The 18,827-nt window shown below is 35.3% G+C and overlaps 1 protein-coding gene across 1 annotated transcript; it reads left to right on the top strand.

Annotated features, from left to right (window-relative positions):
* The first annotated feature begins 6 nt into the window (after positions 1-6).
* On the top strand, positions 7-17,458 carry LOC147390811 (bifunctional aspartokinase/homoserine dehydrogenase 1, chloroplastic-like). Its single transcript, XM_086457683.1, has 18 exons — positions 7-242; positions 3,077-3,144; positions 3,269-3,643; positions 5,261-5,349; positions 5,423-5,726; positions 6,506-6,558; positions 6,653-6,867; positions 7,018-7,105; positions 7,187-7,300; positions 8,658-8,756; positions 8,887-9,081; positions 12,294-12,376; positions 14,076-14,301; positions 15,063-15,208; positions 15,322-15,457; positions 16,353-16,436; positions 16,522-16,614; positions 16,805-17,458. The coding sequence occupies exons 1-18, from the start codon at positions 85-87 to the stop codon at positions 17,048-17,050; spliced, it is 2,772 nt and encodes a 923-aa protein (XP_086313809.1). The 5' UTR covers positions 7-84; the 3' UTR covers positions 17,051-17,458.
* Positions 17,459-18,827: the final 1,369 nt, after the last annotated feature.

Raw genomic sequence — 18,827 nt, 5'->3', positions numbered from 1 at the left:
ACCGAACCTAACCCGAGCCGAACCCGCCCGTGACACCGTACTTAGAGAGAAGAGAGGAGAGAGAGAGAGAGTTGCAGCGCAGCCATGGCGTCTCTGTTCTCTTCTTCGTGTACCGTCTCACGAAATGCTGCAGTGGCGCACAATAGAGAGAACAAGATCTTCTTCGCCTCTCGACGTCCTCGCCACTTTCCATATTTTTCCTTCCTCAACTCTCCGGATTTCCAATGTTCTTCAATTCCAAGGTAGATAGTTTTCGAGCATCTTTTGCTGATACTCAATATTTTCTGTAATTAGTGTTAAAGTTTTTTTTTTTTCTTGTAATTTGTTTGATTGGTTGGTCGAGATTTTATAGGGATTCCTAATGGGTTCTTCCCCCAATTTTTACTTGTTTTTGCGCTTTAGGTTGGACTAAAATCTTGTGGGTACTCTTATTTATTTATTTTTGTTGCTCTAGTGAAAAATTCAGTGTTAATTGTTTGATTGGTCGGGATTTCTAATGGGTTCATTTTTTCTTTTTCCCCTCAATTCTTGCTTATTTATATGGTTTAGGTTGGAATAAAATATTTTGGGTACTCCTATTTATTTATTTATTTGCTTTACCGAAAGATTCAGTGGTAGGATGAGACCAAATGGGTTCATTTCCCCCCAAATTCTTGTTTATTTATATGATTTAGGTTATAATAGAATCTTGTGGGTACTCTTTATTTTTGATTAAATTCGGCAAAATAAGAACTTTTTTTTGTTGACAAATGATAAAAATTAAGAAAGATTTCACCTTTGTAAATGTGAGTGCTTAATTATATAGATATAAGATTTATTAAACTAGATGAAGAAAGGAAATAAAGGAGGTCGAGGAGACCTAACATAGTGCATAGGAAATACAAGGAACCATTTCTGTTCACTTGCTACATCAGTTGATTTAATAAAAAAATTCTGAGAATCTTTTAGGGTGTCTTTGGAAGCAATTCTAACTCCTTAGATGAAATCCAGTGTTTGGTTTCTTGTAGTAATTCAGTCGATGAATTGTTCTCGCATTTGATTGAGATCCAATACGAAGCCTCTATTACTTGGAAAATATTGTCATAGTCAATAAAATTTAACCGAGTCAGCTGGGTTTTATATATTTTGAATTAATTTTTGGTAATTTAAATATTTATTATCTGAACTAAATATGATTTTGTGATGAAACATATTCTAATCTAGGGCTTAAAATGGGTCGGGTTTGGGTCAAATCTGAGTTTATCCATATTCAAATCTGATCGGATCTGTATCCGAATTCGATTTGGATCTTATTAGCTAAAACCATGTCTAAATCATATTGATTACACTAAATCTGGATTTGGATCCGACCTGACCCGACCAAATTACTTGATTCGGTTTGAATAATTTTGAATTGTTCAACATTTTTTTTTGTTATATTTTTTTCTTCTATTTGTTGTATTATTCTATTTTACTATTATAATTTATTTATTTTCTAAGAGTTCATGTTATATTAAAGTAGTAGATAAAAGATATTTTGAAAAGTAAAAAAATAATTTTCATAACAATATATCATTCGGATCTAGGCGGATATAGGGATGGATCCATATCTGACCCGGATCCAACTCGGGTTGAGGGGCATCAACCCATATTTTTCTTCTGATCTAGTCTAAGGGTCCAAACCCGCTAAATTCGGATTCAGATCACTTGAATTTTGGATAAAATCTGACTCATTTTATGACCTATTCTAATCACCTTATTTTATTAAAAAATTATAATTATTTAAATAGGAATCTAGATCATAAATAATTGTAAAGTGAGTTGAATGATTTATATACTAGATGACTTAGGTGAGTCACTCGATTTTTGAGATTAAAGCTTTTTGCCTGGAGTTGTAAATCCCACTCACATTGGTGGGAGTTGTAACTCCTTTAAAAATGGGAGTTGAGGACATTGGAGTTGCAACTCCATGGAATTGGTGAACCAAACAACCAATTATAATTTTAAGGTGGGAGTTGTAACTCCAACTCCCACTTCCAAACCCACCCTTAGTTTCTTTCATTTTCCACCTCAAATCAGGCCAAGTGGTCATGTAAATAGATCTGTACAATTCACCATTGCAGCTCTCTTACTTCTTGAATTTTCCTAAAGTTAATTGCTTTATTCTTCTCACCTGTTTCAATAATTCCAACTGTCTCTCATCTTCTTTTGATATTTGGAAGAACATGAGCCTTGGTTGCTTACATGCACAACATATGCCTTAGTTGGCGTTCCCAAATAGAGAGTGGGCTCTCTAGATCATTTTGTTTTTCTCCAAATTAGAATATGGAGTGCTATGTGGTAAACCAGTTGTATTTTTGTATAGGTTTGTTTGCCCTACAATTTAGGTTGTGTTGAGGTCCATCTTGTTATCTCCCACATGGGTGTGTATTTTTTGGGGGAGAAGTTCAACTTAAAGCCTTCAAGGGACCATTTGATAATTAATTAAGCCACCACTCATGGCATAAATGTGGTTAATAGTTCTGGCTCATCACTTTTGAATGTTGGTTCTCTAATTTTTTGATAGGCAAATGATGAAAGCATCCTACTTAGGCAGAGAGTAGAGACAACACTTAACCTTTAACGGACAAGGAATTTTGATTCCTTTCCTCGACATGAATGGATTTCATCAACCTTTGAAAGTTATTTACCATCTGGGTTTTTTTCTTTGATCCTCTCTCTCTCTCTCTCTCCTTGCATTTTATATCCTTGTTGCCTTCATTTTTCAATCTTTTAGATATCACTTAATAATGTACTCAATTTCCAAACAGTCATTAATAAAAAAAAATTGGCTTGTGGAGGTTCAATCAAGTTTTCATTTATGACACACATCTTGCTAACTGTTTCTGCTCGTACTTTCCTTGGAAGTTGAGCCTTGTAGTGTGTTAAAAACATTTGCTAAACTTGGTACTTTTACGAATCAAGATTTTATTTTGTTAATGTCCCTATCTGGCAATCCTCGGTTGAACAAATTATTACACTCCAATATATCATGCATTTTCCTTTCCACTTCTCATTGAAGGACCAAGAACTCTTAATTTTTCCTTTCCTGTTTCAGAATGGGCTGTGTTTCTGGTGGAAGAAGAAGAGAGTCATTGCATACCCATATCTTTGCTTCTCTTGCAGGTCTCTCTTTCGGCATTATTGTTTGAATTTATATGTTTTAACTCTTTTGGCATTCTTGGGCAAAATGATTTTTCACATTTGGTTCCCTTTATTGATACTCATGTAACATCTCATTTATTAACAGATGTTTCCATTGAAAATTCCATGGAAAAAAATTATCTCCCCAAAGGTGACATGTGGTCGATTCATAAATTTGGTGGGACATGTGTGGGCACCCCAGAAAGAATTCAGAATGTTGCGGGTATAATTATTAATGATGACACAGAAAGAAAGTTGGTAGTTGTTTCTGCAATGTCAAAGGTGACAGACATGTTGTATAATCTCATTTACAAGGCACAATCAAGAGATGATTCCTATGTAGCTGCACTGGATGATGTTTTGGAGAAACATAGTAAAACAGCACTTGAGCTACTTGACGGAAATGATCTCGCCAGTTTTTTGTCCCAGTTGCATGATGACATTGTTAACCTCAAAGCATTGCTTCGTGCAATTTACATAGGTTTTGGAGCAGTCTGTTATTTTTTATTTTATTTTTTGCATTTATTTCATGTTCCATGCCTTGATTCAGTTTCGATATTATGGATGTTTATGGCTTAGACTGACCCAATGATCCAATTTGATCCAATAACACTGTGTCTGGATCTGGGAGTCACAATCCAGCAAGCTAGTGGAATGGTTCTGATTCGACTATGATCTGATCCAGAAAGTTATTCGAATATGTTCTGTCAATTAGTTCTATTTGATCACCCCCTTTCTCATTTGTTATTTGACTGCACAATTTGTATATTTATTTTCTTCACATTGAGTTTGACAAGTTTTTTTATTGGATCTGCTCAATATTGAATTGCCTGATCCGTCTGGATTGGTTTCTGATCAACCCTGATATGTTTTGAATCTGAATGATGGCAGCCCTAGCCTATCTATATATGTCTTTATACAAGAATTAATGAGTTGCACATTAGCTGTCTTATTACCTTGTAAGGCTATGCATTTGTTTTGGTAAATTATGTTATTAATGATTATAAGTTTCTTCCGAATGTCATCTGCTTTCTGAATTCTTTTTCCTAGATGATATAGTTGTTCTGGATCAGTTCTCAAATAAGCTTCTGATTTGATTCATATTTTTAGTTCATAAGATCAGTTGAATGATGCAGGAACTGAACATATTGTCCATAGAAACAGTTTGTACATCTCTATCGAACCTTATCAACCTCCCCATAAGAGCAGTTGAATGAACCCCACTTCAAGGCTGTTATACAGCCATCTTTTTGGGGCTGCTTTTTTTATTTTTAGTTGAATTTTGGAGGCATTGGAATTAGAAAGCTATTGGGTTGTTAGATTTCTCTACAGAGCTAAGTATGTTTTCAAGGTTTCTCTAAGTCTGCTTAATTTCAAGAAAGCGTATCTGTTTCTGTGACTCCTATACAGAGTTAAATATGTTATCAAGGTTTATCTAAGTCTGCTTAATTTCAAGAAAGCATCTTTATTTTTGAAACTCCTATTGAGTACTGGAACTACAAGAAGAGGTGAAAGAGGAGGCTTTTGGTATTCTTACCAAGACTCAAGATTGATTGTCAAAAAAGCAATTTACTGCGTAGGATTTTCCTTCTATGCTAAAATGCCAAGGAAATTCACCCTTCCAAAAGCTTTGCCAGTGAATTGGGATAAAGTTCGCACCACACCAAAAGGAGAGGAATCTACTACCCCAGTCCTCCCAAGTGTCGGGGGAAATTAATAATGAAGGGTTGAACATTTCCTCGTGAAAGGAATGCACCTTTTCTGTGTTAATCTTTAATCAGATAGTCTGGATTAATTTTGAACATTTCCTTAAGATTCTGATACATTATGGTGCCTAGTTCTGTTTGAATGTATATAATGATCCCTGAGTATGTACTTCAATATTAGGTTGCACGACTATTACTTTTGCTGCAACATATTGCAACTGAACCAGTTGTGGGAGCTTTCCTGGTTATCTTGTTTGAACTTCACCTTTTATCATATTGTTTGTTTATGTGCTCTCAAAATCTTTTTTGTTTTGTTTCGTCTTTTTGGTTATTCTGTGCAGTAAAAGTGCTAGTTATTCAACATACTCATTGAAATATACTATGTATTGCAGCGGGTCATGCAACTGAATCTTTTTCAGATTTTGTTGTTGGTCATGGAGAGTTATGGTCTGCTCAGATGTTGTCATATGTTGTCAGAAAGGTATTGTTGTTATTTTGCCAACTAACATCTAGAAAGTTTGTAGAGTTATCTAAACTATTTCTTTTGGTTGCAGCTTGGAGTGGATTGCAATTGGATGGATACAAGGGATGTCATTATTGTAAATCCGACCAATTCAAATCAAGTCGATCCTGATCTTTTAGAGTCCGAGAGAAGACTTGAGGAATGGTTCTCCAAAAATCCATCCAAGACAATCATTGCTACTGGTTTTATAGCTAGCACACCCAAAAATATTCCTACTACTTTGAAGAGAGATGGAAGTGATTTCTCTGCGGCTATAATGGGTGCTCTGTTCCGGGCACGTCAAGTCACAATTTGGACAGATGTGGATGGTGTGTACAGTGCAGACCCCAGAAAAGGTTTGTACTGGTCCTTTTATGTAGGTGGTAATCTCCAAGTAGAGAGTTTTGCATTAGATGGGAACCGTGCTTGAGTTTAATTGCGTTTGTGAATCTTGTTTCTTCATGAATGATACCAAGATGGCTCTTGCCCGAGTTAGTTGGGACAACGTTTAAAACCACTAGTCCATAGCCGAGCACAATAAGAGGTGTTTTCGGGGAATGGCTTCAATTGGGGTCGAGCATTCGCCTTTGAGTCTAACTCCGTTCACAGTTACTTGGGGTATTTGGAAGGAAAGAAAGTTATAATCTTTGAGGGAAAGGTGCAAACTAGCTAATAGATCTTCATTTCGGTTCTTGGGCTTTTATTTTTCTAGTGTAAGATCTTTAAAGAGTTCAAAGGGGTATTCTTTGAGGACTTCCTGGTCCGGTGGGATAGGGTTTGTAATCTTTCAGAGTTTTAGCTCTATGCTTTTCTTTTTCTTTTCTGAGTTGGTCACCTCGACCTTCCCTTTTGTTTTCTGTATTTCCCTTTTATCTATAAAAATAAAATAAAAAACCCCAGTAGTCCATAGCCCTAAAACTAGAATTCAATTTTCAAAATCTCGTTTCCTCTCGAAATATATCGGTTGAGGCATCTTGGTTTTTTTACATTCTGAGATGTGTGGAATGCAATGCTTCGATAGTTTCTAGTTTTGATTTCCGTGTGTGGAAATACCACAGAATTGGGATCAAAACCCTGCCTTCACACATTTCTGGAAGCATGGGTTTGCTGAGATGCTATTTTTTTTTGTCTGCAGTTAGTGAAGCTGTGATACTAAGTACATTGTCTTATCAAGAAGCATGGGAAATGGTGAACTTGATATAACCCCTTCTCATATGTGTTGAAAATTTTGACAATTATAAAATCACTAATTTCTGATGAACAACTTTTCCTGTATATGCAGTCTTATTTTGGGGCAAATGTTTTACATCCTAGAACCATCATCCCTGTGATGCGATACAACATCCCGATAGTAATAAGAAATATCTTCAATCTCTCTGCTCCTGGAACAAAAATTTGCCAGTCTTCTCCCACTCAAAATGGTGATGGCCAAATGTTGGATTCTGTTGTCAAAGGGTTTGCAACAATAGACAATTTGGCCCTTGTTAATGTTGAAGGGTGAGCCATGCTTTACAGTGATTCATCTGCATGCCTTTTTAATAGTTAGATTAGAGATGTCTTGTGTATTATTATTATTATTTTTTAAATGAGTTGTGTATGTTGTTTTTAGTGGGAATTATTTTACAAACCGTATTTTTCATTATGCAGAACTGGAATGGCTGGTGTTCCTGGAACAGCTAGTGCAATTTTTGGTGCTGTGAAAGATGTGGGAGCTAATGTTATTATGATATCCCAGGTATCTACTTTTCTAAGTATCTGTTTTTTTGGTTTTCTCATTTAGCATCTTTTAGATGCTCATTGCTTGGGTAGAATGCAGGCCAGTAGTGAGCATTCAGTGTGTTTTGCTGTGCCCGATAAGGAAGTAAATGCTGTTGCTGTGGCTTTGGAGTCTCGATTTCGTCAAGCATTGGATGCTGGCCGTCTTTCTAAGGTGCTTTCTTTTTTCAATTGAATAGATTCTCTCTTTCTCATGACACAAAATCATTATATATATATTTTTCTTTAAGAACAATTGCATTGCTCTTTTTTCTACTATTATGCTTTAGTTCCTGTTTTCCCACCAATGATTCATGTTTGTTCTGTATATATATATAGGGTCAGGTTTGGCAGCCAACGTTAGGGAGCCAACATGGAACCAATGCATTTCTCCTATATGGGTTATAGAAGTTTTAGATTGGGCTGATTTTTTGTGGAGATGATCTCCTCACCATAGAGATCATCCTCTCAAAAAATCAGCTCAATCCGAAAATTTTAACCTGTATAGGACAAATTTTGGCTCCCAACGTTGGCTGCCGAACGCTACCCATATATATAGGGAAATGTTCGGCACCCTACTATTTATCCTACGTTTTGTCCTATGTATTTTGTCTTACATGTTAGAAGTTTTGGAATGGGCTGATTTTTGGTGATGATGATCTCTATGGTGAGGAGTTTATCCTCAATAAAAATCAGCCCATTCCGAAACTTCTAGCCCCATTTTTACAGGTTGAAGAATCGTGGACTGTCCATTTTTTCCATTAATTTGTAAACCACTTTTGATGGGGTTAGAAGTTTCGGATTGGGCTAATTTTTTGTGAGAATGATCTCCTCATCAAAAATCTACCCATTCCGAAACTTCTAACCCATATAGGACAAAGTGTTGGCTGCCGAACGGGACCCATGTATATATAAAGTCGATGGATACTATTGATAAGCGTTGTCTCTGTAGGAGAGAGTTGATATTCTTCAGTTTTTTATGCGATGATGTTTGCTGTTTCTAATGAATTGAGCTCAGCATTCTGTTCATCTTGGAAAATTGGGATTACCATTGTAGTTATCATGCTAGTAACTTGAGCGGAAAATAATTAGTTACATCGTAAGTATCCATAAAAAAGTTGCATCTAAAGTTCAAAGTTAGCTACCTCATTAGTAGGGCTTTTGATTTTCGATAGCTTCCCTTTCTACCTTTCCGCTTTTATATATGCCACTACTGTTTATGTTACAAGGGTTGTCAATATATACCCAAACCATCTGGTGAAAAACAGATAAAATCTGGGCTGTCCACTTAAAGCTCTTAGTTTTCTTTGCTGAAGGTGTAGGAAATTGGTATGACTCACCTATGTTGGATTGATCAAAATTCAAGTCCCCCTTGGGGACACATATGTTACTTGCTGCAATGTTTAGAGGATAGCAATTTTTATGCTGTCTTGATATTTGATTTTTTTGAGTTCTTGTTGATTGTTTTCTTCTTTATTTTATTTTATTTTATTTTTTTAAATTCCCATGTTCATTAGTTCAGCTCTTTTCAGGTTGAAGTCATTCCAAATTGTAGCATTTTGGCTGCTGTCGGGCAGAAAATGGCGAGTACTCCTGGAGTTAGTGCTTCTCTTTTCAATGCTCTGGCAAAGGTATTTGCATTCTAAATTTATCCTCACGTATATTTAATGTGTGCTAATTCTTCATCATCAAATTTATGATATCTTGCGTTTTTACTGGCTACTTTTTTAGGAAAGTGATCACATTGTTATTATCTTGCAGGCTAATATAAATGTACGGGCTATAGCTCAAGGTTGCTCTGAGTTTAATATAACTGTTGTGCTTAAGCGAGAAGATTGTATAAGGGCTCTAAGGGCCGTCCATTCAAGGTTTTATCTCTCTAAGACCACAATAGCAATGGGCATTATTGGACCAGGATTGATTGGTGCTACATTACTTGAGCAGCTCAGGGATCAGGTAATATATACCTCTTGTTTCCTTTACAATATCTCATTTGACGTGTTATTGTGAATTTAGGATTTTGACATAATTTTTAGGTCTCAATACTGATGTAGGGTAGAACACACAAACCTAGAGTTTATGTTAAAAATCTGATCTAGGTGAAATCCCAAGAACTAGGAGTAATGAAGAAGCTCTATGTTGAGCAAAATAGACTAGAAACTTCAATCTAGGTTTGAGAATGATGATGTAAATCAATCGCAAACACTAAAATTAATAATTAATATCAAACTCTTATGCTAAAAAAACAAAGAAAGGGAAGATAGGTCTCTTCTTTTTTCTTTTATTTATCGATTTTTAAAAAAACTAACTTGCTGAATTTATTTATTGGAGCTCCTTATATAGATAACTCTTTCATAACAACTGAAAATCTTGTAAAATACTAAAAAGTAACCTTCTAATCCTATTAGAACCCAATTTGGACCCCTAAAAACACTTTTAATTATAACCTAAATGATAAAAATGAATTTAGAAAAGAACAAAAACATAAAACAAATTAGAAACTAACTAGGAAAATAAACTTTCTAAAATTGAAATAGAAACTAAGACTACTTAAGCAATTTAAAAAATAGAAACTCAATAAAAGAAAGAGTTCTAAGAGAAGTTGAACTAGGTCTTGAGGACTGGTCAAATATTGTACCAAGTTGACTCAGTCAAACCGAGCTGACTTGGTCAAGCTGATTTGACTCGGTCAATGTTACTGATTTCTTTATTTGACTCATCTTAACTCGATCATAGGTATTGAGATAAGTGTTGGCAAGCCTATCTACATCAAATGCGAATCAATCTTATCCATCATTGATGTTTGAGATGACCCATCAAAGTTCTACTTTCCAATTATTCAATGATTTGGAGTTTAGAATGGGTGGTTTTTCAAACTTATCTTTGCAAATATCAAGTGCCTAGTTATCTTAGTTGTACTAGTTATAAAAATACATTATGTGGGTGTAGCTCCAATATACGATTATAAACTAAGAGAAAATTAATTGAGATGGTTTGGGAAAATTCAAAGGTGGATTACAGTCCATGTTAGAAGAAATGTTCAATTTGAAGGTTCTAAAAGAGTGAGAGGAAGACCCAAAAGAATGTGCATTGAGATAGTGAAAGCAGATAGGAATACACTTTCAATAACAGAATACGTGGCTATGGCAGAGTGGAATGGAAGAACAAGATTCGTTTAGTCTACCACAATCCTTTGGGATAACGCTTTGACGATGAAGAAGGCCATGGCAAGCTATAAAGATAGTTCTCCAACAATCAAGTGTGAATGGAGTTTGAAGAATTTGACTTTTGTCATGTATACCAGGAACGTTAATTGAGCAGCAGACCTCTTAGCATCTTATTGTTCTTCTATCGGGAGATCATTTTGTATCCATGTGGCTTCTGATGAGCTCATCCATAAGGATTGGGTAGTTTGTGTATTTTTATGTTATCAGGGTTTTAAATCATTGTAAAAACACTATTATGTCTAGTTTTATCATTATCACTCAATGAGAATACAAAATTTTGAGTTCCAAAGATTGGAAGAAGTGAAACCTAAAGTTTGGACTGATTCCAAACAAATATCTGTTTTTTTCCCTACTTGCAGGTACGATTGAATTTCCTTCTCTCTTTTTCTTATATTTCTTATATTTTCTGTTTTCCACAAAAACCCAGCCATAAAAGACTGCGGCTGAAACAGATTGGAGGCTGTTCCACTCCCCACCTTAGCCCTATACCTATACCGAATCTACTTTCCTAGGCCTAAATCAGCCTTCAGTCCCCTTACAGCCTTCCATATTGCTGCTGCATCCAAACAACCACCCCATACATGCTGCCTCACCATTTTAGCTGCCTATGTTGCTGCCAAACCTATCTAAAACCCTTAAACTTGCTGTAAACTAACCCCACAGCAACCCTAGCTCAGCCGCCCGCACCCTACCCTATCTCCCTAAAACCCTAATTAAACTACCCTACACCCTTATACCTCAACCGCACCCTAGTTAGGGTCCTCTACACCTTCTGAAACCTGTATTCAGCCTCTCTAATCTACCATAAAACCTGCCCTGCCTAGCACTACACTTCAAATCAGGTCTAAATCTTCTTCCCTAATTAAGCTCCATCAATTTTGTGTCTGAATTTAGCGAGGCTGCTGGATATTATTGATTGACATTGAACTTGACACAAAATTTCAACACACATCAAATTCCTTTATATTATAAAAAGCTGGGCCTTGACTTTTCTCAAAATCCTTGAAAGATTAAGAGAACCCACTTGGACTAGAATCAAAACCCTAAGTTAGTGGAAGTCCAATATTCTATTGGCATCCCTTAACTTCATATTTGAGGGATTCATCATTGTTGGATGTGATTGCCTATGGACTTTAACATAATTACCTATTGGATTTTCTATTGTGATGTATGGATGAGTGTTATTTTATGCTTTTATATTGTTTTAGTAATTAATTTTGATCTTAGACCCATCATTTAGTTTAGGTATCAATGTATCATAGACCTATATCAACCGTCCGGATTAGTAGCTTCCTACTGGTGGGGAATACTAATCAAACTGACACTTGTTCCATGTTGTGGGCGCTAGGGCATGTGTCCCATCTTGTTGTCTTGCACATTTATGGTTGATTCACATTTCAAGATTGTAAGTTCCTTGGTGGTTTAATTTTATGTGAGCAAAGCTGAAACTTAACCATCATTGGTACATTTATAAGAAGAGTATACCTTACATTCCCCAAGTTTCCAAATAAAATTTGATAATGATTGTAGCTGAGCAATCCTAAGATCATGACTTGTAGAATCGTTATGATCATGATGATTTCTTGTTAGAGCATTGAGCACCATGGCCAGTGAAACTTTTAAAAATTAAAAATTGAGTACCTTTTACAATCATCATCTTTTTGACTTGTTACTGAGGAGTAATGTCATTCTCCATTTCATTGATAGTATTCAAGTTTGCTTAATGCAATTCATTTAATCATTTTCTTTCACATTAATTGTTAATTGTTGTTAATATTCATTGTGTTTTATTGCAAGATTTGAGACATCTATTCATCTCTCCCTTGCATGCTATATTCTGTAACATGCTAACATGAATAGTTCTTGCTTGAGTTTCAATTTAATTAAACTAAGGATTACTTCTAACTTTGAAATGATCATATTTGAAATATTCTTTACTAGGCTGCTGTCCTGAAAGAAGAATTTAACATCGATCTACGAGTTATGGGAATTACTGGATCAAAGACAATGGTTTTAAGTGACCTGTAAGTCAAATAGGTTACTGCTACAATCATTTTTTTTGCTTTCATTGCTTTCCATTATAGATCTATGGTGTTTGTTATAAAAAAAGTAATGCTGGAAACAAACATCATAAAGGGCATTGAACAGATTCAACTCTGTTAAACCCCTGGTAAGACAAAAAAACTATATATTTTAGTACAAGTAGTACTTTTTGAGTTAACTAGAATGTCAAAAATGTGTCTTTTTTTTTTCTTTTCTTCTAATTCTTATTGGGTAGAGTATGTTCTACACTTTAAGGAGTTGCTTGCTAATGCTACTATTTGTCAAAAAAGCAAAATATTATTGATTTGTTATCTATTAGAATGGTGTGCGAGTACAGAAATTAATGGCTTGGACTTGATCCTAAGTTTTAAGTGTTTCATGGGTTATTTATTTATTTTTTCTCTTTTATATATGGAATGTTTATGGAGCCTGTAAATACATATGTACAAGCCACTAGGTAGACGAGACCTATACCCTTCTCATTTGGTCATTGAAGAATTAAACGGTGAAGGAAAAAAAAATATGAAAACTAGAAGAGAGCAACATACACAAAAGTTTAATGGAGAATCAACTGGAAGAAAACAGCAAAATATAATGTAGAATTGCTCCAAGTCGATAAGAAATTCATTGTACGAGTCCGACCACTCTTACGCTACCCAAATTTGTGAAGTTTACGAGTCGCCCCATCTTTCACCTCATACAGTGTCAAAGTTTCTTACGACATAACTATTAACTGCTAAGTCCTGTATTGCGAGTAAACTTCACAACCAAAGACACAAAAACTGAAATCAAATCCAAAGTAATAACCCAATACGACTGGCCTCGAAATGGGTGAGACCCACTCAAGGCTGTAACAGTTGGGCTAAAGTCTGGACCCTAATCCCACCCCCTGCTTTTCTCGGGGGGCTTACTTCTATGTAGTGTAGTCAGGTCCGAAGCTGAACAACCTGACATGTGAACTAGGGGCTGAAATGTTAGTACACATGTCAGGTTAATAAGAATTTATTGTAGGAAAATGTTAATAAGAATTCAATTTGTTGTCTTTTCTACCTTAAATAAGATTTAATTATATATAAAAAAAGGAACCATGGTCTATTAGATGGGCCTGCCTCCCATTTTGAAAAACCATTTTTAATTATTTCCTTGATACAAGAGGCTTCTTGTCTAAGAAACAGGTGTTTTGAGTAGCTATAAAATTACTACCATAATCATTTTACAACATTTTTAGTTATCTTTTCTGTTTAATTAGAAACCAGAAAAATGATAAAAGCATTATTCAGTTTGAATGTGGGCATTTATGTATTCTTGGGTATACCTCAGAATACTCTTGGTGATGAAATTCTTTGAGAGTAAAAACCTCTTTGCTAATATCTTTCTAATCAAATGAAAAATTCCTCCTTGCGTCTCACCTCTATTTCTTTGTATTATTTAGAGAGATTCTATTGCAACACCAACTTTTACTAATAGCATGCCAATTCATAGTACTAACAAGGAATTATCACACATCTTGGGGTGCTCTTGGTAAAAGTTGGTGTGGCAATAGAAGCTCTCATTATTTATCTATGTATACATGTAAATAGGGATCCAACTCATGATAATGTGGTTGCAGTGCAGTTTGTTAACCAATTGAAACCCAGTCGATTTAGGGTGCTAAAACATTTTTTGTGCTATTGTTTCTAGGGGAATTGACTTACCTAGGTGGATAGAACTTCAGAAAGAGAAGGGAGAAGTAGCCGATTTGGAGAAATTTGTGCAACATGTGCATGGAAATCATTTTATCCCAAATACAGTTCTGGTAGATTGTACAGCAGATTCGAGTGTTGCAAGTCATTACTACGATTGGTTGCGTAAAGGGATTCATATAATCACCCCAAACAAAAAGGCTAATTCTGGACCACTTGATCAGGTAAAATGATTCTTTTGTGGATGTTTGGAAGTAGATCAGCATTTTAGTTATGCATGGGCCAACAGGTGTTGCATAATTGTTGATTAAGATTCCACATTAATAGATGGTAGATAATCATTTACAATCATTAACATCATCAAGGCCTTACCCAAAAAATTTGGGGTCATAAATGATTTAGGTAATCATTTATATGATAAAACACAACGGTTGTCTTCTCCCAATGTTGTCGATTTGTACGCATCTTGAGGAACACTTTCAAATTTATTCCCTTTTCCCTTTTCCCTTCTCCTAGAATACCCGTTCAAGTTTATTGCCTTTTCTCTTCTACCCCTTTCCAATAAGAATAATGCTGAAGTGACCTGAAGATTGTACCTCATATTGCACGTCCTGATGTGAAAAAGTGTAGGAACCATCGATGCTCTTCATCGAGATACAAGTCAAAAAGCATCTATGCTTCCTACATACTTTCACGTCAGGATGTGTGATATGAGGTACAATCTTGAGGTCACTCCAGCATGACTCTTCCAATAATACCCCCTTCAACATTATGTTCTTTCTTCTTCTCCCCTTTTCCAATTATACCCCTACAACCTTGTTGTCTTTCCTCTTTTACCTCCTTAACCCCAAAGAGGATTGACTGCCATAGGCATGGTCAAACTTTAGTTTTTATAAAACCTAACCTTTTTACCGATCAAATAAAAAAATAAATTGGAACTCATTTTTCTGTGGCTTCTACTGACATGATCAATCTCTAAGTCCAGTATTTGAAGTTGAGAGCACTACAGCGGCAATCCTATACCCACTATTTTTATGAAGCAACTGTTGGGGCTGGTCTCCCAATCATCAGCACTTTACGCGGACTCCTAGAAACCGGGGACAAGATTTTGCGCATTGAAGGCATTTTCAGGTTAGTTGCGTCTGAATGTTACTTATTAAACTCCCACCATCCTTAAGTTCTCGTTACTCTAATTCTTATGTAGTTCTAAACTTAATTTTCCCCTACATGGTATGTTAATGCAGTGGGACTTTGAGTTATATTTTCAACAATTTCATAGGAGAACGAGCTTTCAGTGAGGTGGTAGCGGAAGCAAAACAAGCTGGTTATACTGAACCCGATCCAAGAGATGATCTCTCTGGAACAGATGTTGCCCGAAAGGTGACTGCGTGGCTTTTGAATTTCTTTTTGAGAACTATTTTTGCCAAGTGCTTTGAAGTGATTGTTTATGTTAACAGTCCCAGTAACAACTACTTAAGTATATATACTTGCTCCAATCAATATGACCGAAAATTTTTGAAGCATGGTTCCAAATCTTGTCTGAGACCGAGGTGACTTGGACGAAAATCTTGTCCAGCCAGTAAAACTCATCCGAGTCAACTAGGATTTTGTATAATTTACCTAAAATAATTACTTTTTTACTATTTGAATTCATATTATCTAAATAAAATATGATTTTATGACCAAACATTTTCTAATCTAACTTATTTTATAAAATCCCGAGTCATCTCGGTATCATCCATGAACGAGATGGATGGACATGGCGTCTCAACTGTGCCATATCTCGCGAGATAAACAAAATATCGTCCGAGACAGCCAGGATTTTGTATATTTTACTTAAAATAATTATTTTTTTAGTATTTGAATTCATATTATCTGAATAAAATATGATTTTATGACCAAACATTTTCTAATCTAACTTATTTTATAAAAAATTATAATTATTTTCATATAAATATATATGAATAAATAATTGTAAACGGGTTAAATGGTTTCTCTCGGCCAAGACAACTCAATCTCTTCCATGAACGGGGCAAGACGTCAAACTGAGTTTTAAAACCATGTTTTGAAGTAACAAATTACTAAGTTGGTAAGACGTGACACCTTGCTAATCACTCACCCTTTAGTTAGCTAAAAAAAGTGATGGAAGGATTTTGGATGTGAGATAGCCTAGGCATCTCACCCAATTGTGCTCGTTCCCTAATCCCAATAACAACTATATTAGCTTATATACTTGTTAATGCAATTTGTGATCTGATAAAATATCTTATTCCAGGTTATAATCCTTGCTAGAGAATCTGGTCTAAAGCTTGAGCTTTCTGATATCCCAGTGCAAAGCCTCGTTCCGGAACCTTTAAGAGTAAGAACCCAGTAATGCAATACCTAGCTTTGAAAATCAAAAAATTTGTTATAGATGTCATGTAATTTAATGAACTTCAATATAGGTAAGTGCATCAGCTGAGGAATTCATGCAACAACTTCCACAATTTGATCAAGACATAGCAAAGAAACGACAGGATGCAGAGGCTGCAAACGAAGTGAGTATCTCTAACACTTCTAGGCTGGACTTGCCTGTGTGGCAATAAAAGCTCTCTAATTTTATGTCTAACAAGTTGAACTGTGTTTAGTTTATCATTTGCTTTGAACCTGTGAGATTATCTCACTTCGCACAAGGCTTCTCTTTTAAATTTTGGTTTATTGTTTCACAAACTTTTGTTGTATGTGAAGGTTTTGAGATACGTCGGGGTGGTTGATGCGGTTAATAACCAGGGGCTCGTTGAGCTGAGAACATACAAGAAAGATCACCCGTTTGCACAGCTTTCTGGGTCTGATAATATTATTGCTTTCACTACAACAAGATACAAGGAACAGCCACTGATCGTACGTGGACCTGGGGCTGGGGCACAAGTTACAGCTGGTGGGATATTTAGTGATATATTGCGGCTTGCCTCTTATCTTGGGGCTCCTTCTTAGTACTGAAGATCATGATCCGAGTGTATGATAATTTTTTTAGGCCATTTGTAGGTCACGTTGCAATAATAGTACCTGAGCAGTCGGTATTTATGCTTCCCTTAGGAGACAAATTTGTGTTATTCAAGCAACGTTTTTAATTCATATAAGTGATTTTGGGATTATTAGAGTGTGAAGGGTAGTCTTGTAGCTATTGAGTAGTTGGGTTCATGTATGGGAAGACATTATTGAGCCCGATGATCATAAATCATGTGATCATAAATTACTCGTTATTTTGGTCGATTGGCTCTTATTTGTAGTTATAAGATTGTCTTAAATTTGATTCTGAACAGAGTTTGGAAGTGTTTGATTTGCATGTTTACAACTTATTTGAGAAAGCATTTCCTCCAAAGAGAGATGGAGATCAACTAATGGTGTCTTTGATTGTTGGAATAATATTCTCTTGGGAAAATTTATTGAGTAGCAAAGTAGTCCTACGAAAATTGATTTCCTTAGAAGTATTTGTTAGTACATTAGAAAATGTTGAAAAGAGATGGTTTTTGTCTGTTGGGTAGGGTGATCGTGAAAGAATAAGATTAGGATTTTCCCACTTTGACAAAAATTGGAGAATAGAGTTTAATCAAAATAATCTTTATTTAGTTATTAATTATAATAATAATAATTATTATTTTTTCAAAAAAAGGATTTTTGTTAATGAAAATGTTCAATCCTACTTGGAAATGCCAATTTTCCTACTTGATCGAACAGACCCAAGTCTATATTACTGTAGGGAATGGATTTTTTAGGGAAAATGAATTCTGGTGTTCGATTTCACTTATGTAAATGTTAGAAGGCGAGTTAGTTTTTAGTTATGGGGTAGAGAATAACATTAGTAAGGGCGGAAATCATTTTCCTTGAAGATCATACTCTTCTCCAAGTCGAGAAAGAAAATGGAAGAAAACATTTTAATCAGAGTTAGAAGTAACGATTCTAATAAAAAGGAAGAGAAAATGTAAAAAAAAAAAAGTTCCTGATCATTAGTTAAACTTAAGTCATATTTTAACTTTAGCATTAGAGACTCTTTGACAAATATGATATTGGTGTCAGGCAATGACAACGATAATGAAAAAGATAGCACTATGATGAACTTTGAATGTTAGTTTTTGGTGATTTCAAGGTATCACAGATCAACCAAAATCCTCTTTTCTACTTTTGTTTATAAACCGGTTATGTTTTACAAATTCCAACATAGATACAACCAATCCGTTCTTGATCAATATTATTGTTTATTAATAAGTGATTTGAAATGAGATGGTGGTGGTGGAAAGCCAATTTATAAAATTTAGGAGTCAAGAGTTACATTTCTAACAGAAGGATAGGGTCATTCCTAGACACTAGGAATGTCTCTCCCCTCCAAATTTGAAAGAAGTAATGCTTGAGAGATAGGGAAAAAGCTTTGAAGCGGGAAGCCCGCTTCAAAATTATGTGGATTCCACATGGTATTTCAAAGGAGGTATTTAAAATTTTGACGAAAATGTAAGAACGTAAAATAAACAGAAAATACCACGTGTCTTATAACGAAAAGAGTTTCTTCAAAATTTGAAGCGGACTGACCGCATCAAAGTTGAATTCGAGATATTTAGATTTAATCATAAAATGAGTGAGAGTGCAACCCCAACCACACTTTTTGGTTGTACCACCATAAAAAGTCACGATGAAGCTGCACACTAACCCATCAACAAAGCTTTAAAGGCCTTTTATGACCAAAATATTAGGTTGTGGGCCACCTTAGCTGTGTTCA

The sequence above is a fragment of the Akebia trifoliata genome, chromosome 11 (genome assembly GCF_017979445.1).
Source record: "Akebia trifoliata isolate Shusen 1 chromosome 11, ASM1797944v1, whole genome shotgun sequence".
NCBI classification, from domain to species: Eukaryota; Viridiplantae; Streptophyta; class Magnoliopsida; order Ranunculales; family Lardizabalaceae; genus Akebia; species Akebia trifoliata.
Note: the sequence above shows the minus strand (reverse complement) of the source record. Positions and strands in the feature narration are given on the sequence as shown.

Coding starts and splice junctions, on each gene's coding strand:
- LOC147390811 (XM_086457683.1), top strand. CDS start 85: ATGGCGTCTCTGTTCTCTTCTTCGTGTACCGTCTCACGAAATGCTGCA. Junction 16,437..16,521: donor TCGTTCCGGAACCTTTAAGA/GTAAGAACCCAG, acceptor ACTTCAATATAG/GTAAGTGCATCAGCTGAGGA. Junction 16,615..16,804: donor ATGCAGAGGCTGCAAACGAA/GTGAGTATCTCT, acceptor TTGTATGTGAAG/GTTTTGAGATACGTCGGGGT.